At 48.3% G+C, this 26,705-nt stretch overlaps 1 protein-coding gene across 3 annotated transcripts in view; it reads right to left on the minus strand.

Annotated features, from left to right (window-relative positions):
* Nucleotides 1-26,705, minus strand: part of LOC138260945 (deoxyribonuclease-1-like 1) — a 59,768-nt gene that overhangs the window by 18,377 nt on the left and 14,686 nt on the right. For all 3 annotated transcript variants that reach the window (XM_069209490.1, XM_069209492.1, XM_069209491.1), the window contains exons 2-6: nt 18,318-18,526; nt 13,758-13,846; nt 8,776-8,862; nt 6,395-6,507; nt 5,095-5,207 (exon numbers count right to left, since the gene is read on the minus strand). In XM_069209490.1, the coding sequence (XP_069065591.1) occupies nt 5,095-5,207; nt 6,395-6,507; nt 8,776-8,862; nt 13,758-13,846; nt 18,318-18,461 (546 nt within the window). In that variant the 5' untranslated portion in view covers nt 18,462-18,526. The remainder of the gene's footprint in view (nt 1-5,094; nt 5,208-6,394; nt 6,508-8,775; nt 8,863-13,757; nt 13,847-18,317; nt 18,527-26,705) is intronic.

The following is a 26,705-nucleotide window of genomic DNA, read 5'->3' on the forward strand; positions in this document are numbered from 1 at the left end:
GGCCAGTGTTATGTCTAACCAATTAATTCTGTCGGCGGAGGGCATGCAGCCCTATTTGGTAAATGTGGTAAACCACCGACACTGTTTTGTTCTTACAAGACTAAGGTTAGATACCTTTCACCGCTTAGTAACTTTCCCAACTATGAATGACTGGAGTACCATTCTAAGGGTATGTCCCTGTGACGCAAAGGCATCTCAAACTATGTTCCATGTTGTCTTATTCTGCAAATTTTATGCTAAGCAGAGAAGGCACTTATTAGTGCCCCTTTTGAGATCAATTAACTTGCGCCAGTGTCGTACTGCGTATGTTAGCCTTCAGATTTTATCTTCTATTGAGATGTGTGGAATTTTGGCTGACTTTTTATGTTCTGTATTAACTGTAAGAAAGTCTATGGGGGTAGTGGTGTACTTTTAATCAGCTTATTTAAATATCTGCTAATGGGAAATGTAATGATATGTTTTTTATTCTTGCTATTTATTCTTTTATTATTTTAATCTATCTATTTATTGTGTTATTATATTTAGATGTGTTATATTTGATACTTTTACGACTTGCTGAAAGTCGAATAAAGTTATTACTACTACTACCATGCAGTGAAGTAACTACTAGAGTACCTGATAGTAGTGATGTACAATACAGTGAACTAACCACTAGAGTACCTGCTAGTGGTGATGTACCATGCAGTGAAGTGACCACTAGAGTACCTGAAAGCATTGACGTACCACGCAATGAAGTAACTACTACAGTACCACATTGTGGTGATGTACCACGCAGTGAAGTGACCCCTACAGTATCTAATAGTGCTGATGAACCACGCTGTGAAGTAAGCACTAGAGTACCTGACAGTGTAGATGTATCACGCTGTGAAGTAACCACTAGAGTACCTGATAGCAGTGATGTACCATGCTGTGAAGTAACCATCAGAGTACCTGATAGTGGTGATGTGCCATGCTGTGAAGTAACTAGTACAGTACCTGATAGCTGTGATGTACCACAATGTGAAGTAACCACTAGAGTGACGGATAGTGGTGATGTACCACGCTGTGAAGTAACCATTAGAGTACCTGATAGCGGTGATGTACCACGCAATGAAGTAACTAGTACAGAACCTCATTATGTTGATGTCCCAATCAGTGAAGTAACCATTAGAGTACCTGATAGCAGCGAAGTTGATGCACCACGGTTTGAAGTAACCACTAGAGTACCTGAAAGCGGTCATGTACCACGCAGTGAAGTAATCACTAGAGTACCTGATAGATATGCTGTGCCACACTGTGAAGTAACCACTAGAGTACCTGATAACAGTAATGTACCACACTGTGAAGTAACCACTAAAGTACCTGATAGCAGTGAATTACAACGCAATGAAGTAACTAGTAGAGTACCTCATTATGGTGATGTACCACGCAGTGAAGTAACATCTAGAGTACCTGATAGCGCTGATATACTACGCAATGAAGTAACTAGTACAGTACCTCATTATGGTGATGCACCACGCAGTGAAGTACCCACTAGCGTATATGATAGTGCTAATGAACCATGCTGTGAAGTAACTACTAGAATACATGATAGTGATGTTGAGAGAGTGCAGTTTAAATACTACATATACTAAAAGTGAAATGCTTAATGATGTTGCATAGAAAACGACAATAATTAGTGTTTTTGCTTAAACACGCATTTGAATTACGACTATAATGTGTGAGGTCACCAATATACGTGAACTAACAATAATGAGTAAAACTGTTCATGCTATGGTTTATATTAACATTTACGATATTGCATTTGTATTAAAAATCTCATAGGCCTTAAGTTAGCGTGAGTTGTAGAATTAGCTGCCCAGCTCTCATATGAAAGCATTTTTCTCTGTTTTTCAGTGTGCTGACTCGCAAAGGGCCATGACCCTGCATTTGTTCCTTTCCTTCATTTCATGTATCAACTTAGATTCTGTTCTCACTCGCATGCTCGTTGTTTAGTATGAGTTATGTACAAAAGTTGAAACAAAAGTAGATTAATGTAATGTACAAGGACGTTTAACCATGGACAAAGGAAACTCATGACCCGAGAAGACGTGCCAAATGGTGAAGTAAATCCGGATGTGCCACCTCCGAAGGCGTCAATTACGAAGACCAATCAAAATGTTATGGATTATCATGGGGTGACAATTGGAATTACCTAATGCTTCATTTGATAGGTTAAAGATAGTGGGGTATAGTAAATGTCCAATAGAATTTTGGGGAAAGGTATTACGAAAAAGGGATAAAAACCCATGTCACAGAAGGGTCGTTAGAACTAGGTAGGGAATGCTGCTGATTTTATCCAGGAACTCTGTCACTTTGTTTGGTGACTTGAGACTTAATAAACCATCCTCACCCATAGACTGCCCCTTACGCTTCTCCTCCTTATGAGGGAAGTGTCCCCTGTCCTTTAGACAAAGTTAGACTGATGGCGATTTGACTGATGTCCTGAAGACGAAGACTGATCCTGTGTGCTGCCCTAATCCTTGGAGGGTAATTATGACAATGCGATATGTAATTTGTCTGTTTGCTTTTCCTTTCTAGGTACCAACTGCTCATTTTTTAATAGAGGCCATAGTTATATGTTTTCTAAATTGGTGTTCTAAATTATTTAGCATGAAGCCCAACATGCTGATGCTAATTAGTGGTTAGGACAGGAGATCACTCTGACTGACGCAAATAGACAAAAGACTGACGTTGTGCTATGCTGAACTGAGACATTCATGATATTCTTTGTATTCTGATCTATGTTCACGCCGTGCTATGTTCTTATGTTTGTGATTCTTGCACTAATGAAATCATATCACAGTTGCCATATTGTGACTATGCTCTTATGCTTCTTGGTTTTGAGAATGACTCTTCTGCTCATAGATTGTATTCAATAGGGAATAAAACTCATAAATTCCATCAAAAGGTGTGGTTATTCATGGCTGAAAGGTCATGGTTGCTTCGACAATTTGATTAATGTCTTTACCAAAGTAAAGTGCATTGTGGTAGTGAATATTGATGACATTATTCATATATTGCTTGACATATTGATCAGTTATCTCGTCCTACGGTGTCTCACCACTGGGCCACAAGATTCATTGGCCTAAAACGAGTCCTAATGTGTATAAATTAACATAAAAGCGACGCGTTAGCAATGTACCACGCTGTGAAGTAATCATCAGAGTACTTGATAGCACTGATGTACCACGCAATGATGTAACTAGTACAGTACCTCATTATGGTGATGTACCACACAGGTAAGTAACCACTAGAGTATATGATAGTGCTGATGACCATGCTGTGAAGTAACTACTAGAGTACCTGATAGCAGTGATGTACCACTCTGTGAAGTAATCATCAGAGTACCTGATAGCAGTGATGTACCATGCTCTGAAGTAACTAGTGGAGTACCTAATAGCTGCGATGTACCACACTCTAAAGTAACCACTAGAATGCCTGATAGTGGTGATGTACCACGCTGTGAAGTAACCACCAAAGTACCTGGTAGCAGTGATGTTGATGTACCACGCTGTGAAGTAACCACCAGACTACCTGATAGCGGTGATGTACCACGCAGTGAAGTAACCATTAGAGTACCTGACAGAGTGATGCACCATGCAGTGATGTGACCATTAGAGTACCTGACAGGGGTGATGCACCATGCAGTGAATTGACCATTAGAGTACCTGACAGGGGTGATGCACCATGCAGTGATGTGACCATTAGAGTACCTGACAGAGGTGATGCACCATGCAGTGATGTGACCACTAGAGTACCTGACAGAGGTGATGCACCATGCAGTGATGTGACCACTAGTACCTGACAGAGGTGATGTACCATGCAGTGATGTGATGTGACCATTAGAGTACCTGACAGAGGTGATGTACCATGCAGTGATGTGATGTGACCATTAGAGTACCTGACAGAGGTGATGTACCATGCAGTGATGTGATGTGACCATTGGAGTACCTGACAGAGGTGATGTACCATGCAGTGATGTGACCATTAGAGTACCTGACAGAGGGGATGCACCATGCAGTGATGTGACCACTAGAGTACCTTACAGAGGGGATGTACCATGCAGTGATGTGACCATTAGAGTACCTGACAGAGGTGATGTACCATGCAGTGATGTGACCATTAGAGTACCTGACAGAGGTGATGTACCATGCAGTGATGTGACCATTAGAGTACCTGACAGAGGTGATGCACCATGCAGTGATGTGACCACTAGAGTACCTGACAGAGGTGATGTACCACGCAGTGATGTGACCACTAGAGTACCTGACAGAGGTGATGCACCATGCAGTGATGTGACCATTAGAGTACCTGACAGAGGTGATGCACCATGCAGTGATGTGACCACTAGAGTACCTGACAGAGGTGATGTACCACGCAGTGATGTGACCACTAGAGTACCTGACAGAGGTGATACACCATGCAGTGATGTGAGCACTAGAGTACCTGACAGAGGTGATGCACCATGCAGTGATGTGACCATTAGAGTACCTGACAGAGGTGATGTACCATGCAGTGATGTGACCATTAGAGTACCTGACAGAGGTGATGCACCATGCAGTGATGTGACCACTAGAGTACCTGACAGAGGTGATGTACCACGCAGTGATGTGACCACTAGAGTACCTGACAGAGGTGATGCACCACGCAGTGATGTGACCACTAGAGTACCTGACAGAGGGGATGCACCACGCAGTGATGTGACCACTAGAGTACCTGACAGAGGTGATACACCACGCAGTGATGTGACCACTAGAGTACCTGACAGAGGTGATGCACCATGCAGTGATGTGACCATTAGAGTACCTGACAGAGGTGATGTACCATGCAGTGATGTGACCATTAGAGTACCTGACAGAGGTGATGCACCATGCAGTGATCTGACCACTAGAGTACCTGACAGAGGTGATGCACCATGCAGTGATGTGACCATTAGAGTACCTGACAGAGGTGATGTACCATGCAGTGATGTGACCATTAGAGTACCTGACAGAGATGATGCACCATGCAGTGATGTGACCACTAGAGTACCTGACAGAGGGGATGCACCACAGTGAAGTAGCCCGTCCTTACCTCTGGCTTCCACCGGTCCTTCACAGCCTCGAAGACATCGTAGAGGGCGTCAATCTCCTTCACAGCGTCCGGGGGCGAGGTGTGCTGTGGCACCAGCACCAGGTCCTTCAGAGCTGAGAGCCAAGCAAGACAGGTCAGTGCTGGACACAAGGAGCCCGAGGGTCATCACAGGACCACCTCCCCCTGTGCTGATGAGAGGCAATGCCAACCCTGGCCTTACAGCAGCGAATACAAGCGCAGGGCACGAGGGCGTGTGCCAACATGCAGACACTGGGCCTGATTGAGACCTGGGCGGGAATGGAAAACTCTGGTACTTCTTTAGGAAAGTCTAAATCTGGAGGAGTCTCCGCCAGTGGTAAATCTCCCACCCAACAGTCCTTCTGGTGAAGGATACCATCAGTGGCTTCCCCTGTGGATTCAGCATTTCTTTTCAAACCAGAGGATGTTACCCTCGCTCCCAGCTGTAGGTCAGGTCCTTAGGTTTATCATGCATGCTGGGGTGCAGAGTTATCACATGTTAACGCTAGTCCTGTTCTGAGACAAGACACCCCCAGGCCCTAAACCGGCAGGAGAAAGCCCTACGTGTCTCTTTTCTTGCAGACTACCAACAACTCGCTTACCGTCTGTCTTTCCTGAACTATGATTTCATTCTTGGGGACAAGAGAACTAGGACCAAGCAGAATGACCAGACCTCTTCCCCCCCCTCCCCCCCCGAGGGTGGAACTTCCTGTTTAAGGTATCAGAGCAGTGTTGCACCTATTTTGGCGTGACTGGAGTTGGCGGCTGGTGAGAGCTCGTCATGATGTCTAAAGACCCTGAGAGAGACCCTGCCAGTCCCTTACAATAGGTTCCTTGTACTGTGCACCAGGGTAGGGGCTATACTGGGAAATGACGCCACATGTCGTGAGTGGTCTGCATAGGTCATTGCTACATCTGGCCCCACTGCCCACATAAAAGAACCCACTTATGTCGACTTGACTATCATTTCTCGACCGCAAATATTTCTTTATTTCCCTGTATTTAAATTACAGGCGCTCATTGCCCAATTTATTCTGGAAAAAAAGCCACTCTTCAGATACAGAACCTCCTGCCCAGGTGTGAACTGCTTAGGCTGAACGCCCACCTTGCAACTGAGTTTACCCTAATCCTACTGGGATTTAGAGGTACCAGATTGTTGGCGATGCTCCCACTGGCCCCGCCCTCCTCTGGTCCTGCCTTCTCATTGGTTGCTGCTGGTCACACCCTCCCCCATCGCTCTGTCCGCTTGTCATCTCGTACCCCGTCCATCAGTGTCTTGTACCTGTTGTTGGCAAGTGGAATCGGACGACGAAAGGCTCGCGGGCGAAGATGTCGGGCCTTCCCGGGTGGTCGTCTTCATACTGGTAAGAGTCCATCACCTCCGCTCGGTCTGACCTGCAAAGGCAAAGAAGACGTCAGAGGTAAAGAGACTCCTCTCATGTCTGTCCTGTGGTGATCACACCCAGGACTTGAGAAGCTGGTGTGGGCACAAACCCCTCCCGCCATGTCAGGCCCTGGCAAGACAATCTCTCTGGATGAGGCACAGACTGGAGAGCGGACTCTTGGCTAACCCTTGCCCACCCTCTGGTAGCAGGCCAAGCTCAAGGCTACCCTTCAGGCAGGCACATGGCAGAGACTGAAAATGCAAAAAAGTCTAAAGTAGTTTAAGAAATAAATCTTCAGAAAGAACGTATATGCAAAGAAGAATCCATCATGGAGACAATTATGAAAGTAACTGTAATTATATAGCGCTTACTACCCCTGATGAGGCGTCAACGTGCTTTTTGGCGAGTAGCATTCTGCTCTGGAACCCAAAAAGGATTAGTGGCGGATTACTATCTGGAAATATGAGTTCATGTGAGCGGTGTGAGTTGGGTTGAATAGGATGATTGAAGGATAGAAGAGGGAAGAATCTAGAAAGTGTTATTTGGGAGATCACAGTAGTAAGATGAGGTTTGGGATGAGTCAAAGGAGAGATGGAGGAAAGAAGGAGGAGAGAAGGGTTCAGTATGAGACAAGGGCATGCCGGGTGCAGGAGCTTGGCTGGGATGCCCCAGGTGACACCATGGCTGTCGATGTTCAGTGTGGTCGCCCGGAGGGGGATGCCAGCTCCCTGGCCAGTTCCTTGCTGGATCGATACGGCTGACCCTCTGGGACTCATGAAGGTCCTGCGTTGTAGGAAGATGTGGACCTCATTTCCTCAGACCTGACATCACCTAAAGTAAACTCAGATGACAAAAGTGAACCCGCAGAAGCCTCAAATGGTCTGGCTCAGGGAAGGGTGTCACAGTGGAGTCTTGAAGGGGCTCACAGATGTGCCTGTTATATGGAAACTAACAGGAATGCAAAAGCTGGACCCGCCTCTAACACAGCTCCCCGCTGCAGTAACTACCACTGCAACCAATCAAAGAATTCAGCTGGCACATCTAATTCCCAACATCCTTGGTTAGCCAGAGAGGAGACCTTCAGTGGTGCGAAGCTGCCTCTGCACTCTCTGAATGAAGCATTCGTCTTTGCAAATATGCAGCCACCAACCCGGAAGTGACACAGCTACTGCGCAAGCGCTTCCTGTTTTCCTGACATGAGTCCAGATGGTGGGAACTGGAAGCACTTGCGATAGGTTGTGACCTATGGTGTGTTCTGCAAGTGGGAACATGTACTGTAACTTCTCTTTGCATCACCAGAGAAGCTGCAGTTAGAGTGTGAGAGAATCTTCTCTCTTCTAGGGGCGCAAATGCTCACCTCAGTATCCATGAACATACCTGAGCGAAGGGGGTGGGGGGGTTCGAGTCATGTGGGCAGCCACTGATCCCACCCAGTATCAGTGGCTGCCCACATGACTCGAACCACGACACAAAAACCATGGACAAGGAACCTTAGGAGGCTGTGGAGAACCTACAGTAAATGAGACCCCAATAGTACAAGTGTTGAGATCACAAGTGTCAGGTGAACCCCAGCAGCAAAGTGAAATACGGGAGTAGAGCGCTCCACTCAGAGCGAAGGCGGCCGAACCAGCAAATATGATCAGGAAAATAGATCCCCAAACAAGGCAAAGAGGCCCCCACAAGCAGCATCTGCTTGGCGATGCATGGGTTAGGAAAACCTAGCCATCCCCCTGACCAGTGCTTAATTTGAGCCGGTAGTTTCCAGAGCGGGGCATCAGCACTTATTTTTGAGGGCCAGCACTTACTTTTCTGCCTTAAGCATTTACTGCGAGCAAGAGACACATATGGGAAAGGCGGATGAAAGAAAGACAGAAAAGCGTCACAAAGGGAGGAAGCAGAAAGCTGCAGGAGTGAGCTGAGGGGGCAGGGAGTGACTGTAAATGCATTAAAAAGGCCCGAGATGGCTTCAGGATTGACCTGCCTCAGTATCCCGTGTTCATACATTTAATTGCAGCAGCCACGTGTTTCAGAGGAGAGCTTTGGGCATCAGCACGTTTTTATTTACAAACAATGCAATGCCCCTAACTAAAGACCATCTGTGGAAAACAGACAAGAGCAGAGCTACACCTTGTGAAGAGCGTCAGTAGGCCAGAACAGACAACTGTGCACAATATGCAAATCACATAATATAACATAACTAAGCAGGTAATGTGCTAGTGAAATGATGTATTTTTCGGAGAGTGAGAGAAAAAAGAGGTACATCCTGAAAGCCTCTCACCTGTACACGAAGACGTACTTCTCCAGGTAGCTTTTCCTGCCCAGGGAGGCGCTGCTGATGTGCCTGAAGGCCTCGGAGCCATGAAACCTGTCAGAAAGAAGAGTGGTTAATATGTTGTGCTCACGGACACGCGTGTAGGAAGCTGGCCTGGTGTGTGGTGGGTACCTGAGGTACTTACACCTTATACCAGGTACCCCTATTAGTGTAGTGTAGGCAGTGCCTAGAAGCCAGGCTCTCTAGAGGTAGCTGTGGATGAGCAGCCAAGGCTTATCTAGGAGACATGCAAAGCTCATGCAAAACCACTGTAGTCACACATCACTTACACACATGAAAGAAAACACTCAGTGTTATGAAAATAAAGGGTCTTTATTACAGTAACACAGTGCCAAAACACCAGATAGGCAACCCTCCAATAGGAGGTAAGTAACACATTAAATAAGTACACTAGTAATCTCAAATAGGCATAAAAGTGATAGAAGACCGTGCAAATGCAGATAGACAATAGTGACCCTAGGGGGAGCCCAAACCATATACTAAAAAAATGGAATGCGAATTTAGAGGAGAGCTGGGAGTACTAGGAATCCCCAAAGGTAAGTACCACAGTGCCCCCTAGCGACCAGGAGGAAAGGAGTAAATTACTAGATTTTCCCCAAGCCACCCAAAAGGGAGAAAATGAAGAAAATGCAACACCCAGACGAGTCTGCAAGAAACCTGCGGTGGATTCCTGAAGAGGAATAATTGAGGAAGAAGGGGACCAAGTCCAGAAGTCACAGAAGGGTCCAGGAGGAGTAGGAGCTACTACCCACCCATCTGTAGATGCAAGAGTTGGTCGATGGTGGGACGAAGACGGTCAGGAATGCAGCCCTGGAGCAGGTGAAGAGTTCCTGGAGGATGCAGTCAACATCCCACGCCGGCTGGATGATTGTAATCGATCAGCGGCGTGGAAAAGCCACCAACAAGCCTTGGCAAAGGCAGAAGTCACGGTGAAGCAAAAGTGGAGCTGCTGGGGACCAACAAGCTCCAGGAGGACTCAACCCATGGGGGAGTCCTAGGGGGACCCTCAGCAAGGCAGAGAGTCCAAAGAAGAAGAGGCAGCCCCCACAGGAGACCCAGTGGACAAGGAACCAGGAGTCACAGAGAAGCCCACACAGCAGAGTTGGAGAAGGGTCCCACGCCGCAGCAGAAGCATGCAGAGGGCTGTGCATCGCAGGTAGGAGTGCTGAGGCTACAAGGAGCCTGAAGATCCGTTAGAGGAGATGCCAATAAGCCTTGGTAGCTGCAAGAGACGCAGTGCTGAGGGTACTGTCCTGCGTAGGAAGGCAAAGGCTTACCTCCACCAAAGTTGGACAGCTGGCAGAGAGGACCAAGAGGGCTATGATGCAGGATCCACACAGCTCAGGATGAGAGGAGATCCACGCAGCCGGTCGTCGTTGCAGTTGGTGTCTTCAGATGCAGGGGAGTGATTCCTTCACTCCAAGGGAGATTCCTTTTTCCTTCTATTGCAGACTGAAGACTTGCCACCCCCAGAAGACGCACAGCCAGGAAAATGTTGCAGAAACTGGAAGGAGCAGTGGAAACCATGATGCAAGCAGAGTCTTTGTCGTGGATGCAGATTGTCGGTTCCCAGAGGGTCCAGTCGCGGTTCCAGCGGCTAGAAGCCGAAGTAGACGTTGGAGAGGAGTCCTGCTTGAATCTTGCAAGCCGAATCTGAGGACCCACTCAAGAGAGAGACCCTAAATAGCCCTGAAAAGGGGATTGTCACCTAGCTTGGTGCACACCTATCAATATGGGGCTCTGACGTCACCTGCCTGACCTGACCATGCAGATGCTCCCAGAGGTCCCTGCCAACCTTGGATTCAAGATGGCAGAACCCAGGGATCCTCCGGAGGAGCTCTGGGCACCACCCCAGGGGTGGTGATGGAGAGGGGAGTGGTCACTCCCGTTTCGGTTGTCCATTTTCGTGCCAGAGCAGGGGCTGGAGGTCCATGAAACGGTGTAGACTGGTTTATGCACGGAGGGCACCAAATGTGCCCTTCAAAGCATACTAGTGGCTTGGGGAGGCTACCCCTCCCAAGCCATTTAACACCTATTTCCAAAGGGAGAGGGTGTTGCCCTCACCTCTCCCAAAGGAAATCCTTTATTCTGCCTTCCTGGGCTTGAGCTGTTCAAGCACCAGGAGGGCAGAAACCTGTCTGAGGGGTGGCAGCAGCTTGGGCTGGCCGGAAAACCCCTGAAGGCTGGTAGGAACAATGCTCAGGGTCCTCTAAGAAGCCCCCGGAGGGCATGGAATCATACTTCTAATACTGGCAATAGTACTGGGGTATGATTCTGACATGTTTGATGCCAAACATGCCTAGGTGCGGAGTTACCATTATGTAGCTGGACATAGGTAGTGACCTATGGGTGGCATAATACATGCTGCAGCTCATGGAGATCCCCTGGTACCCCAATGCCCTGGGTACCTGAGTACCATATACTAGAGACTTACATGGGGGCACCAGTATGCCAAATGTGGGGTGAAAATGGTACAAGTTACCAAGTTAAGAGGGAGAGAGCATAATCACTGCGGTCTTGGTTAGCAGGATCCCAGTGAACACAGTCAAACACACTGACAACAGGCAGAGAATAGGGGTAACCATGCCAAGAAAGAGGGTACTTTCCTACATGCCGTAACACCTCAGATGCAGTCCCTCTTACGTTTGAACAACCACTTCAACTGGGCACCAGTGGAATCTGACCTTTGGGCCATGAAGCCTCTACCCAGGCTTCGGAGACTGCCCTTCAGACTCCCTGATCTTGGAGTAAATCTCTGGCCCAAATGCTACCGTTAACACTCAGTCTCTCCTGAGAGAGCTCCTAGGTTGCCCCTGCCCGTCATATGCTGGTCTTTACTCTACTCCAAGGTGACTACTCAGATTCTCATCCGCTGATCCTCACAGCTTGTACTGAGCGTCCATCCTCCGTGGACCCTCGTGCTCTGCGCACCTCACTCCTTCCACCCTGCCTGTAAGGCAGGCTGACCACCCACTCCCAACTCCATCACACTCATCCATCACAACACCCCAGAAAACCTGCCGTAACCTTACTCTGTATCTGCTCCCCCAGTCGTGAGCCTGCGGATGTGTAACTACTCCACCTACCCCAGCCCCTACTGCACTTCTTGGTCACAGTGGAAGCGTGGCTACAGCCTAAAGTGCAGCCATACCTGCTCCCCACAGTACTGACAGTGGACAATGCCCCCTGGACCCAGACCCGGTGGCATCCCCAGCCAGACAGAGACCAAGGCCTATTCCTCATCTCTAAGTCATTGCAAAGATTAGACGTATAGGGAAGAGTTGTGCAAATGAAGCACGTTTACAGCAAAACCAGAAAAGGGAACACATGTTACAGGGAATTAACCACAAAAAAAGGCTGTTACAGACAAGTATCTTACAGAGAAACCCATACAAAGCAAAGCTGATACAGAGAAATACTCTTATAGAAAACCAACAGTAGAGAAAAGCTGCCTCAGAGAAATAAGCTTTACAGAGAAACCAATACAAAGCAAAGCTGCTACAGAGAAATAAGCTTAACAGGGGAACCAATACAAAGCAAAGCTGCCACCGAGAAATACTGTTATAGAAAAACCACAGTGGAGAAAAGCTGCCACAGAAAAATACGCTTTACAGAGAAACCAATACAAAGCAAAGCTGATAAAGAGAAATAAGCTTTACAGAGAAACCAATTCAAAGCAAAGCTGATACAGAGAAATACTGTTATAGAAAACTCACAGTAGAGAAAAGCTGCCACAGAGAAATAAGCTTTACACAGAAACCAAATCAAAGTAAAGCCAGTACAGAGAAATAAGCTTTACAGATAATCAAATACAAAGCAAAGCTGATACAGAAAAATCAGCTTTACAGAGAAACCAATACAAAGCAAAGCTGACACAGAGAAATACTGTTATAGAAAACCAACAGTAGAGAAAAGCTGCCTCAGAGAAATAAGCTTTACAGAGAAACCAGTACAAAGCAAAGCTGATACAGAGATATAAGCTTTACAGAGAACCAATACAGAGCAAAGCTAATACAGAGAAATACTGCTATAGAGAACCCACACTAGAGGAAAGCTGCCACAGAGAAATAAGCTTAACAGAGAAACCAAAACAAAGCAGAGCTGATACAGAGAAATAAGCTTTGCAACGAAACCAATACAAAGCAAAGCTAATACAGAGAAATAAGCTTTACAGAGAAACTAGATCAAATTAAAGCTGATATGGAGAAATAAGCTTTACAGAGAAACCAATACAAAGCCAAGCTGATACAGAGAAATAATGTTATATACAAAGCAAAGCTGATACAGAGAAATAAGCTTTACAGAGAAACCAATACAAAGCAAAGCTGATACAGAGAAATACTGTTAAAAAAAAACCAAAGTAGAGAAAAGCTACCACCGAGAAATAAGCTTTACAGAGAAACTGCTATGAGAAATCTCAACAAAGAATTATTAGATTACTTCATATAAGGCCTTGTAAAGCAGGCCTGCTACGTGAATTAGCAGACAATGAAAATGTGGCTCATGAGCAATCACCTACAAGTATCCTAACTCCCACCATGAGTTTAACTCTAACTGCAGCCTCAGCCTCTTCACAGCCATCACTCTGACCACAACCCTACAAGATCCCCTCACTCTGGCCAAGAGTGTCCCTCATATTAACTCTTGTCTTTTGCCTTTGGTGTATTTCTGTCATCGCCTAGAGCTGACCAGGGTGTGACCCGATGGATGCCCCTTTCTGGGCCAGACAGGACCACCTCCTGTTCGGCTTGGGCGAGGGCAAGTTTAGGGGTGCATCTTGGTCCATGAGATCAGGTCTCGCCCCTTTCTCCATCTCACGTGCACCTTCATCTTCCCCCTCTTCCTCGTCCTTGAAGTACCTCATGGCTTATGCCTTGTGTGGAGAGGAGCTCCTCTGCCCCCCCCCCACCCCCAACCCCCCCGCTCACCTGTTGAGCTCTTTCATCAGTGTCACCACCGCTCTCCCCTTCGCGTCCTGCACCTCCTGCAGGAGGCAGATGTCACAGCGGGCCACAATCTGTGGGCAAGAAGTGTGGGCTTTAGTAAGAGGGCAGCTCTAGGGCAGTGATGGGCTGGGACCCCTCAGGGCACAGCCGCATTCTCCGGGCTGAGGCTGGGTGGGGGGCATTGGTGAGCATGAGTGATGCAGCTGAACTCACCCGCATGTAAGGTAAGAGATAGAACTTGAGAGGGGCCCGCTGTGTGCACGCCTCTCTCCCTGTACCTTTGTCATGTTTGAACGTGTGTAAAACTTAGTGTAATAAACAGAGTTCCACACAGGTTGAACCTGCATAGCTGCTTGTATAATGGTTTGTGTAATGTGAGGGATTGAGCTGGACCGGAGGACTGAGCTTGTGTGGTCAGTGTATCATGAGGGTCCAGGACCAAGCTATACTGGAGGACTGAGTCTGTGTGATCTGTGTAACATGAGGGAACGGGACCAGGCTATACCGGAGGACTGAGCCTGTGTGATCAGTGTAACATGAGGGGCCGGGACCAGGCTATACTGGAGGACTGAGCCTGTATGATCAGTGTAACATGAGAGTCCAGGACCAAGCTATACTGGAGGACTGAGTCTGTATGATCAGTGTAACGTGAGGGACCGGGACCAGGCTATACTGGAGGGTTGAGTCTGTATGATCAGTGTAACATGAGGGGTCGGGACCAAGCTATACTGGAGGACTGAGTCTGTATGATCAGTGTAACGTGAAGGGCCGGGACCAGACTATACTGGAGGGTTGAGTGTGTATGATCAGTGTAACGTCAGTGAACGGGACCAGGCTATACTGGAGGACTGAGCCTGTGTGATCTGAATAACATGAGGGACCGGGACCAGGTTGGACCGGAGGATTGGGCCTGTGTGATTTGTGTAATATGAGGGAAAAGGATGAACCGAAGGACTGAGCCTGTATTATCTTTGTAATGTGAGGGACCTGGACCAGGCTATACTGGAGGACTGAGTCTGTATGATCAGTGTAACGTGAGGGACCTGGACCAGGCTGTACTGGAGGACTGAGTCTGTATGATCAGTGTAACGTGAGGGACTGGGACCAGGCTATACTGGAGGACTGAGTCTGTATGATCAGTGTAACGTGAGGGACTGGGACCAGGCTATACTGGAGGACTGAGTCTGTATGATCAGTGTGACGTGCGGGACCGGGACCAGGCTATACTGGAGGACTGAGCCTGTATGGTCAGTGTAACGTGAGTGACCGGGACGGACCAGAGGACTGAGTCTTTATGGTCTACGTCATGTGAGGGACAAGTACAAGTGGGTATGATCTGTGCAACTTGAGAGATAGCCCTGTTCTCCTAAGGCTGAGCCTGTAACATTTTGTAACATGACAATAATAACAACAAGTATTGGCAAAGCCAATTAGTCTATGCTGTCTGTCAGCCTTTTGCCTTTATCAGTGCTTGTTTTGTTATCTAGTAGGGGAGCTGCTGAGCCTGTGACATGACAAGAAAAGTTGGGCTAAAAGCAAATCTATTTGCTTGTTTCAAAAAGCACACCTTGCACAGCAATCCCTGGCACTGAAAGGAACTGCTCCTTGTGATGCCCTCATCACATCCTCAACCCGGCCAGCGCCACCATAGCACCAGAGCTCTGCCGAACATCAACCTATCCTTAAAGACCGCCACATTCCCATCAAACTGGAAACACACAAAAATTAGCCCACTACTCAAGAAGCCCACAGCCGACCCTAGGGAGCTGAAGAACTACAGACCCATTTCTCTGCTCCATTTTCCAGCCAAGGTAACGGAGAAGGCAGTTAACCAGCAACTCACCAAATTCCTCAAGACACAGCGTATCCTAGACCCTTCCCAGTCCGGATTCAGAAGCAACCACAGCACCGTAACCGCACTCTTAGCAGCCACCAACGTCATACGCATCATACTGGACCATGCAGGCACTGCCGTACTCATACTCCTCAACCTCTACGTCTCGCACTCCACCCTCTGCAATAGACTGCACGACGCTGGCATCAGTGACAAAGCCCCGAACTGGATCAGGTCCTTCCTCACGGGAAGAACAGAGGGTGAGACTACCACCGTTCACTTCAGAACCTGAAGACATTTGCTGCGGAGTGCCCCAAGGATCCTCACTCAGCCCGACGCTTTTCAACATCTACATGGCCCCGCTCGCTAAGATCACCAAACAACATGAGCTAAACATAGTCTCCTACGCCGACGACACCCAACTGATCCTCTCCCTATCTGAGGACTCTGCGCAAGCCAAGAGGAATTTCCACAACGGGATGAGAGCAGTCGCTGCCTGGATGGAGGCCAGCTGCCTCAAGCTCAACTTGGACAAGACCGAGATCCTCGTGATCGGTTTCACCCCTTCTGCCTGGAACGACTCACGGTGGCCCACCGCTCTGGGTAACGCCCCATTCCCCACTGACCATGCACGCAATCCGGGCATCATCCTGGACTCCTCTATATCCATGACCCGTCAAGTCAATGCTGTCTCCTCATCTAGCTTCCACACCCTCCATCTCCTGCGGAAGATCTTCAAATGGATTCCCCCCGACACGAGGAAGACAGTCACCGACGCATTCATCACCAGCAAACTGGACTACAGCAACGCACTCTATGCCGGCATCACCAAGAAACTTCAATCAAGACTACAAAAAATCCAGAATGCAGCAGCCTGACTCATCCTGGACATCCCCCAACACAGCCACATCTCCTCCCACCTCCGAGACCTACACTGGCTACCAGTCAAGAAGCGCATCACATGCAAACTCCTAATCCACACCTTCAAGGCACTACAGAACATGGGACCGGCCTGCCTCGACCACGGCCTCACCTTCTACGTACCCAACAGATGTTTCCGCTCATTCCCAGCTCGCCCTTGCAGCCATCCCCAAGATCCGGAAAAGTACAGCAGGAGGAAGGTCCTTTTCCTACTTAGCAGCCCAGACATGGATCACACTTCCCCTCAAGCTCATGCAGACCGCATCACTGAAGCTGTTCAGGAAGGACCTCAAGACCTGGCTCTTCAACTGAGCACTACGCCTACTTTCAGCGCCTTGAGACCCTATAGGTGATTAGCCGCACTTTACAAATCCATGATTGATTGATTGATTGGCTAAGAGAGCCGAATGCCGTCAGTGAAGTAGCCAATTGTTGTAGTGGGCAGACCCACTGGCCCAAGCTGTATGATCTATTGGGCGTAAGGAAAATGTGAATGACACAACAGCAGACCAATGGATGGAACAATGTGCCTGAAAGCCCTTCAAAATAAACATATTATATATATTTGTTTAGTAAAATTAAAAGGTACAGGCTAAAACCAGACCTAATAATAGGAGGAACAAAGCCTGGGCCAGCTCCAAAGCAGCCTGCAAAATGTTGTGGTAAGAGCGCCTTACTGCAGGAGACGATCAGTGTCCTTCTGGGGGTGTTAGATGGAGACGCTAAGCTCACAATCGGGTTCTGAAAAACTCTCAGGCCAAACAACTGTGTGAAAGATCAGTAAGCTGAGAAACGGCAACAGTGACGAGTAACCACCCACCGAAAAACGAAATCCCATTACTTCCTATGGTATTTAGATGTCGGCGGACAGGATATTCTTAACCGTTATGATGGAATAACCTCTTCGCCATTATCGACATCAGGCCCTAAGTACTGAGCACCTGTTATTCAGGTAGATGGGACATGGCTGTAGAAGGGAATAGCTGTAAGGCGTATGCCCTACCAGTATGAGTTCTTAGCCTTACAGTGAGTGGAACTGAAGAAACAGCAATGCTGTCTGAGCTTGCCAGCTGCCAAGAAGCAGATAGCCCTGCTCTCTAATACCCACTAGCCCCTTTTATGTCTGTGTAACACAAGGACAGCACTGTGTGAAGCCTGAACCTTTAAGACCATCACCTAGACGATGGTTCTGATGGATGAGCCTGTAAGATCCTGGACCTAGAGACACAGGCCTTTTCTCTTAGGTCTGAGCAAGTAAGGAATGCAGAACCAGAACTGTGCTGTCTGAGTGTGTATGGTTTGTGGACCCAGAAAGGAGCCACTCTGCTCTCCGAAGCCTGAGAGTGTACCATCTGTGTAACATGGGAGCTAGCCGTGTGTGAAGACTGAGTCTGTAAAAAGTGTCACCAACAAAATAGCTCTGCCTGAACCTGTATGATCTGTGGAACCTGAGCCTATATGATACCTAAACCTATGATCTGTGGAACCTGAGCCTGTATGATCCCTACGCCTGTATGATCTATGAAACCTGAGCCTGTATGATCTGTGAACACTGAGCCTGTATGATGTGGAACCTGAACCTGTATGATACCTAAGAATGTATGTTGACTAGCCTGAGCCTGCATGATCTGTGGAACATGAACCTGTATGATTGGTAAAGGTTGAGTGGTATTTCTGCTGTCTGAAGTCTGTATCTGAATGATCTGTGTAACCTGTAGGGATACGTCTTCCATGTAGGTTACCAGGAGGCCTACTCCCCAGTCCCTGATCCCGCGAGCCCCTCTTACCTTGACTATATTGTCACGGACAGGGCCCTTGGCCAATTTTGCCTCCCCGAAGCGTTTAGCATTGAAGGCACAGATCTTTATTGGGGTGGCCACACGACAGAGGAGCCAGAACAGCACCAGTTCCTGGGCCCCAGGGACCCTCATGTCTGATGGCTCTGATCAGAAGCACAGCTTCAGCAACTGCATGCCAGGATGCCTGTTCTTGGGACCTGGGGAGGCAAAACATATTCCTGAAACAGACATTTCCATGCAAAAAAAAAATCTACAGGGCATCAATTACTCCAAATGAAGAAAGATCACAGGGGCAGAATTTAGTGCTAGTGTCTAATGTTGAGTTTGGGAATGGAATCCTTCTGCTATGGACGATCCAACAATTGTGGTAAAAACACAATGAATGTATGAATTAATCTCAGTCACTGGTAATTACTTTGAGCACCATTCTGGTAAAGCTTCTTTTTCATCACTGTGCCATTGCGCACCTCAACCAACCTGCCTGATCTAGAGGCAGTGCCACAACCATTTAACTTTATGGGCCTGCACTCACATTAATCAATTCTTCACTTGAAGGCATGTTCCCATCTTCTCTGGATAAGGCCAGACCACACTCTTACTAGGATGGTTAGCCTTGCTCCTACAGACTTCCAAAAACTTAGATCTGTGTCCAAACTTCCGTCCTTGGGAAACATGTTGTAAAAACATAGCTCATGGCCTTGTCTTCTACCTGTCGTATAGTCAGTTCATAAATTCCATCTGGATTCAGACACAAATGCAGAACTGAAATAGGGACCCTATAGGCTCTTGGTGGTCATCTTCAGACCATCAGCCATGGTGACCTCTGCCTTCTAGTACTTTTACACATGTTGGAGTTTCATGGAAAATAATATTGGCCAAGAAAATCTTCTCTACATTTAGCACATCAGAATGTGAATGGAAGTAAAAGTCATAAGGTGGTTTTGATCCTTCATCAACTCGAGATTTCAATGTGTAAGAATAGATGCCTTTGGTGCCCCCTTCTTGCCTCTGAAGAGGAGCGGTACCCAAGGTTCCATCTTAGCCCCTTCCCTGTACATCGTCCATATGGAACCATTGGGATTAATGCTTCTGGAAAATGGAATCTCCTCAGCAACAACACAATGGTGAACCCAGACTTCACTGCAGAGTATCAACCTCGTCAGCCAGAACAATTCAGAAAAAAATTAATGGAAATACTTATGCATTGGATTAACTCTTTTTTACTCCAAATAATCTCCACTTTCAGTTCAAAAAGGACTTGAAAACCTTTCAGACCTCAGTATCTTCTGCTTGCTGGTGTCCTTCTACAAATCACTAGGGTTCACCCTAAAGCTAAACTTACCAATGACACCTAGCATTTCAAGACGTAATAAATCAGCCTCCTTCTAACTCTTTCTACTAAGGAAACTTAAACCTGCTAAAACTTACCCAGACTTCAGAGCTTTCAGGCTTTGGGTCTCCCACAGATAGATGGCAGCAAGGCTCGAGCACCCTTAACAGTTATCCTGTGTGCAGCAGCACACCAGTTAAAAGGCTAACACCCGGGCTCCGCTCAAGGACAACTCAACAGCAAGAGCCCAACCACATGCTGGCTGTAGGAGGCTGGACTGGCTTGTAGTGAGTACCAAGGGGTACTTGCACCTTGCACCAGGCCCAGTTATCCCTTATTAGTGTATAGGGTGTCTAGCAGCTTAGGCTGATAGATAATGGTAGCTTAGCAGAGCAGCTTAGGCTGAACTAGGAGACGTGTGAAGCTACTACAGTACCACCTAGTGTCATATGCACAATATCATAAGAAAACACAATACACAGTTATACTAAAAATAAAGGTACTTTATTTTTATGACAATATGCCAAAGTATCTTAGAGTGTACCCTCAGTGAGAAGATAGGAAATATACACAAGATATATATACACAATAGCAAAAATATGCAGTATAGTCTTAGAAAACAGTGCAAACAATGTATAGTTACAATAGGATGCAATGGGGAAACATAGGGATAGGGGCAACACAAACCATATACTCCAAAAGTGGAATGCGAACCACGAATGGACCCCAAACCTATGTGACCTTGTAGAGGGTCGCTGGGACTATTAGAAAATAGTGAGAGTTAGCAAAATAACCCTCCCCAAGACCCTGAAAAGTGAGTGCAAAGTGCACTAAAGTTCCCCTAAGGACAAAGTAGTCGTGTTAGAGGAATAATGCAGGAAAGACACAAACCAGCAATGCAACAACGGTGGATTTCCAATCTAGGGTACCTGTGGAACAAGGGGACCAAGTCCAAAAGTCACAAGCAAGTCGGAGATGGGCAGATGCCCAGGAAATGCCAGCTGCGGGTGCAAAGAAGCTTCTACTGGACAGAAGAAGCTGAGGTTTCTGCAGGAACGAAAAGGGCTAGAGACTTCCCCTTTGGTGGACGGATCCCTCTCGCCGTGGAGAGTCATGCAGAAGTGTTTTCCCGCCGAAAGGGCGCCAACAAGCCTTTCTAGACGCAAATCGTGCGTTTGGCATTTTTGGACGCTGCTGGGGCCCAGGAGGGACCAGGAGGTCGCAAATTGGACCTGAAGAGAGAGGGGACGTCGAGCAAGACAAAGAGCCCTCACTGAAGCAGGTAGCACCCGGAGAAGTGCCAGAAACAGGCACTACGAGGATGCGTGAAACGGTGTTTGCCGAAGTTGCACAAAGGAGTCCCACGTCGCCGGAGACCAACTTAGAAAGTGGTGCAATGCAGGTTAGAGTGCCGTGGACCCAGGCTTGGCTGTGCACAAAGGATTTCCGCCGGAAGTGCACAGGGGCCGGAGTAGCTGCAAAGTCGCGGTTCCCAGCAATGCAGCCCAGCGAGGTGAGGCAAGGACTTACCTCCACCAAACTTGGACTGAAGAGTCACTGGACTGTGGGGGTCACTTGGACAGAGTCGCTGGATTTGAGGGACCTCGCTCGTCGTGCTGAGAGGAGACCCAAGGGACCAGTAATGCAGCTTTTTGGTGCCTGCGGTTGCAGGGGGAAGATTCCGTCGACCCACGGGAGATTTCTTCGGAGCTTCTGGTGCAGAGAGGAGGCAGACTACCCCCACAGCATGCACAAGCAGGAAAACAGTCGAGAAGGCGGCAGGATCAGCGTTACAGAGTTGCAGTAGTCATCTTTGCTACTATGTTGCAGGTTTGCAGGCTTCCAGCGCGGTCAGCAGTCGTTTCCTTATCAGAAGGTGAAGAGAGAGATGCAGAGGAACTCGGATGAGCTCTTGCATTCGTTATCTGAAGTTTCCCCAGAGACAGAGACCCTAAATAGCCAGAAAAGAGGGTTTGGCTACCCAGGAGAGAGGATAGGCTAACAACACCTGAAGAAGCCTATCACAAGGAGTCTCTGACGTCACCTGGTGGCACTGGCCACTCAGAGCAGTCCAGTGTGCCAGCAGCACCTCTGTTTCCAAGATGGCAGAGGTCTGGAGCACACTGGAGGAGCTCTGGACACCTCCCAGGGGAGGTGCAGGTCAGGGGAGTGGTCACTCCCCTTTCCTTTGTCCAGTTTCGCGCCAGAGCAGGGCTAAGGGGTCCCCTGAACCGGTGTAGACTGGCTTATGCAGAATTGGGCACATCTGTGCCCAACAAAGCATTTCCAGAGGCTGGGGGAGGCTACTCCTCCCCTGCCTTCACACCATTTTCCAAAGGGAGAGGGTGTAACACCCTCTCTCAGAGGAAGTTCTTTGTTCTGCCATCCTGGGCCAGGCCTGGCTGGACCCCAGGAGGGCAGATGCCTGTCTGAGGGGTTGGCAGCAGCAGCAGCTGCAGTGAAACCCCAGGAAGGGCAGGTTGGCAGTACCAGGGTCTGTGCTACAGACCACTGGGATCATGGGATTGTGCCAACTATGCCAGGATGGCATAGAGGGGGCAATTCCATGATCATAGACATGTTACATGGCCATATTCGGAGTTACCATTGTGAAGCTACATATAGGTAGTGACCTATATGTAGTGCACGCGTGTAATGGTGTCCCCGCACTCACAAAGTTCAGGGAATTGGCTCTGAACAATGTGGGGGCACCTTGGCTAGTGCCAGGGTGCCCTCACACTAAGTAACTTTGCACCTAACCTTTACCAGGTAAAGGTTAGACATATAGGTGACTTATAAGTTACTTAAGTGCAGTGTAAAATGGCTGTGAAATAACGTGGACGTTATTTCACTCAGGCTGCAGTGGCAGGCCTGTGTAAGAATTGTCAGAGCTCCCTATGGGTGGCAAAAGAAATGCTGCAGCCCATAGGGATCTCCTGGAACCCCAATACCCTGGGTACCTCAGTACCATATACTAGGGAATTATAAGGGTGTTCCAGTAAGCCAATGTAAATTGGTAAAAATGGTCACTAGCCTGTTAGTGACAATTTGGAAAGAAATGAGAGAGCATAACCACTGAGGTTCTGATTAGCAGAGCCTCAGTGAGACAGTTAGTCACTACACAGGTAACACATTCAGGCACACTTATGAGCACTGGGGCCCTGGGTTACCAGGGTCCCAGTGACACATACAACTAAAACAACATATATACAGTGAAAAATGGGGGTAACATGCCAGGCAAGATGGTACTTTCCTACACTGGCACGCAGAGGAACTCAGGCTGATGAAACATTACCACCAGCAGATCCAGAACACCAAACTCACAGCCCTCACAGAATGCATCGATGTTGCCAGAAACAGCACCTAGGAAATTTGCGCCATTATCAAAGGTTTTATCACGCTTCCGGCAACATCACCCCCTCACAAGACCCCTACAACAAACTCTGAGAATTCTGCTGTATCAAAATCACTTTTATATATGGCACCTTTGACCCTCAGGAAGACTCTATCCCCCTCGCAGCTCAACTTTTAATCGTGGCCAAAGATTGAAGTTACCAGAACGCCCGCTATCACCAAGGATGAAATCACTGCCTACACGGGGCCCCATCTGACTCCTGTCCCCTCCATGCTTTCACCAAAGTACTCCTACCGATCAGCATAGCACAAACACCCATCAATGCCTCCATTGACTGAGCCCCTTTCCCAGACAACTGGAAACATGCCATCACCACTTCCTTGCTCAAGAAACCATCAGTAGAACCAGGCATAATCTCGAATTACAGACCTATCTCCCTCCTACCATACCCGACCAAAGTCTTGAAGAAACTCACAAACCGACACCTCACTGACCGCCTGAGCAACCACCAGCTCATTGGCACCATACAGTCCAGCTTAAGGCCCAACCACATTATGGAAACAGTGCTCATTGCAGCCACAGATGACACCCGCATGATCCTAGACAGAGGAGATATAGCAGTCCTCATCCTTCGGGAACTCTCTGCAGCATTCAACACGGCATCCCACCCCATCTTCATCAGACCCCTCCACCAGATTGGCATCCCAGGACCTGCTCTCTGCTGGATCTGTTTCTTCTTAATGAACAGAACACAAGCCATCAGCCTGGCACCTTACTCTTCGGAAGGCCGAAAACACATCTGCGGAGTGCATCAAGGTTCATCCCTCAGCCACATCCACTCCAATGTATATAAGATCCCTCTGACAAATGTGATCCATACACATGAAGTCAACATCCCCTCGTGCAACAACATACAACTCAAGCCCTCCCTCTCAGAAAAGCCACCCAACACAAGAAACAAGTTAATTGCCTGCATGACTGAAGTCTCTATCTGGGTGAAAGCCAGCTGTCTCAAGCTCAATAGCAACAAAATGGAAGTAGAGATCTTCAGCAAGAAAACCTCACCATGGGACTCCCAACTGGTGGCCGGCTGAGCTCAGACCAACACCCATGCGCACGCCTAGAACCTCGGGATCATCACTGACAGCAAACTGGACGGGTCCACACAAGTGAACACCATCACTGCACCCTGCTTCAACACCCAGAAGACGCTGGGGAAGATCTTTAAATGGCTCCGGAGCAACACGAAAAAGACCCTTGTCACCAGCAATTTGAACTCAGGAACACCTCTACGCTAATATCACTAAGCAACTCACTAGAAGGCTACAAACCATCCAGAACTCCACAGTCAGACTCCCATATGGAACTCACATCGCACCACACTCCAGAGAGCTCCACTGGTACCCGATACACAAACGCGCTCATTTCAGACTCATCACTCACATTCAGAGGACTACACAAGTCAGACCCCACCTATCTAAACAGCGGCATCTCCTTCCAACAACTACCCAGACACCTCCACTCCACAAGACTCCTACTCACACTCATTCCACGCATACACAGTACCAGAGCAGGAGGGGGAGCGTTCTCCTACATCGCTCCTAAATCATGGAAAGACCTCACACTCCACCCCAGAGCCTCCTCCTGCCCTCTTGAAATCTGCAAGAAGCTGAAGACCTGGATATTCAATTACCCCCACCCCCCCCCCGCCCTAGGCAAGACTAGAATACTCCTGTTCAGTACCAGGATACCCTCGCGGGTGGTAGTGCGCTTTACAAACACACATAACATAAACTTTACGTCAACTCACATCTGAAAAGCTTCAGTGCATGGGCAGAGAAAGGTAAATCTCAGGCTTACCTGTGAAAGGCCAGTAGGGCTGGGACAAACACAGCTACAACGCAAGTTCATCTGCGATAGCTGGTGGGGCAAGGCAGGTGGGGCTTGGCAAAGTCAGCAAGGTCTCAGGCCCCCTCTGAAAGGTTGGGTGGGCTGGGGAAGAATCAGCCATATCTCAGACTCACCCTGGGGGGCTGACAGGGCTGGAGAGATTCAGCCACATCTCAGGCTCGCCCAGAGAGGTTGACAGGGCTGGGACAGAGTCAGCCACACCTTAGACTTACTCCTGAGAGGCTGACAGGGCTGGGACAGAGTCAGCCACACCTTAGACTTATTCCTAAGAGGCTGACAGGGCTGGGATAGTCAGCCACGCCTCAGACTCACTCCTGAGAGGCTGACAGGGCTTGGGAGACTCGGCCACATCTCAGACTCACCCAGAGAGGCACAGAGAGCTGTAGGAGAGTCAGTCACACCTCAGACTCACTCCTGAGAGGCTGCCAGGGCTGGGACAGAGTCAGCCATATCTCAGACTCACTCATGAGAGGCTGACAGGACCTGGAGACTCAAACACATCTCAGGCTCACCCAGAGAGGCACACAGAGCTGTGGCAGAGTCAGCCACACTTCAGACTCGTCTCTGAGAGGCTGACAGGGCTGGAGAGAGTCAGCCACACCTCAGACTCACTCCTGAGAGGCTGAAAGGGCTTGGGAGGCGCAGCCACATCTGACTCACCCAGCGAGGCACACAGAGCTGTGGCAGAGTCAGCCACACTTCAGACTCACCCACGAGACGCTGACAGTACTGGAGAGATTCGGTGTGTTGTATCTCAGTCCTTGCATCCACAGATGTGTTTCCATGACTCCTCGCTTCCTGGTTCTAAATGAGGTAGAAACATTCTCTAGAACACTCTTTGTGAAACCGACTCTGGGTGAAACAGGAAGTCCAGCTTTCACTTAGGTGTCTGAGGAAGCCTGTTTCAGGACCTTGGACACAAATGTGGCCGCCCCCTCTGTGTCTAGGACCTCAGTGGAGAGGGGCACATAATCTTCAAGGGTGGCCATAGCTCCTGCCAGTGCTTGGAATGTGTAAATAGACGCAGAGGCACTCTTTATACCAGAGGATCTGCTTTCTAGTGGCGCTTTGCTACACTAGTTTCAAACTTTTTGACGCTAGTGTAGCAAAGTACAAGGAGGCCCATAGGTTCCTATGGAAGCGCCATTTTAACGCCTGCTCTGAGCAGGCGTTAAAATTAGGCCAAAAATGGCGCAGTGAAAGGTGTTAAATTTCACTGCGCCATTTTTGCGGGCCCCCTAGCGCTGGAATGCCCCCTTGCATACATAATGCCTGGCGCAGGCATAATGTGGCACAAGGGTTTACAAAGAGGTGCAATGGAAGCATTGCGCCACTTTGTAAATATGGTATGTGGAAAAAGACACTTTAACGCCCATTAGCGTAAAACAAAATGCCCCTTTGTGGCGACCGATCTTCCTGTGTGTTTCCTGCCTTGTTAAGCTTGATCTTTCTCCCATAGTTTCTTTTGTTCCATACAATGTCATTTTTTCATCTCCGTGCTGTATTCTCATGGGATGTTTAGCTCCGAGGTTTGGGCGGGGTCTGCGCCCTGCTTGTTTCCTGGCCAGCTGCTCTGCGGGGTTCTCCTGGTAAATACTTAGGGCCTCATTTACGAGATTTTGGCACAGGACACCGCCACAACGATTCTTGCTGCGCTGACCTGCGTCAAAAGAAAAGGGAGGAATGCGTTGTATCAATGCGAAACGGGACATTCCTGTCCTTTTCCCCTACCTTGGGGCACAATGGGCTGCCATGCGCCAATGCACGCACCCTTGCACCT

The sequence above is a fragment of the Pleurodeles waltl genome, chromosome 10 (genome assembly GCF_031143425.1).
Source record: "Pleurodeles waltl isolate 20211129_DDA chromosome 10, aPleWal1.hap1.20221129, whole genome shotgun sequence".
NCBI lineage: Eukaryota > Metazoa > Chordata > Amphibia > Caudata > Salamandridae > Pleurodeles > Pleurodeles waltl.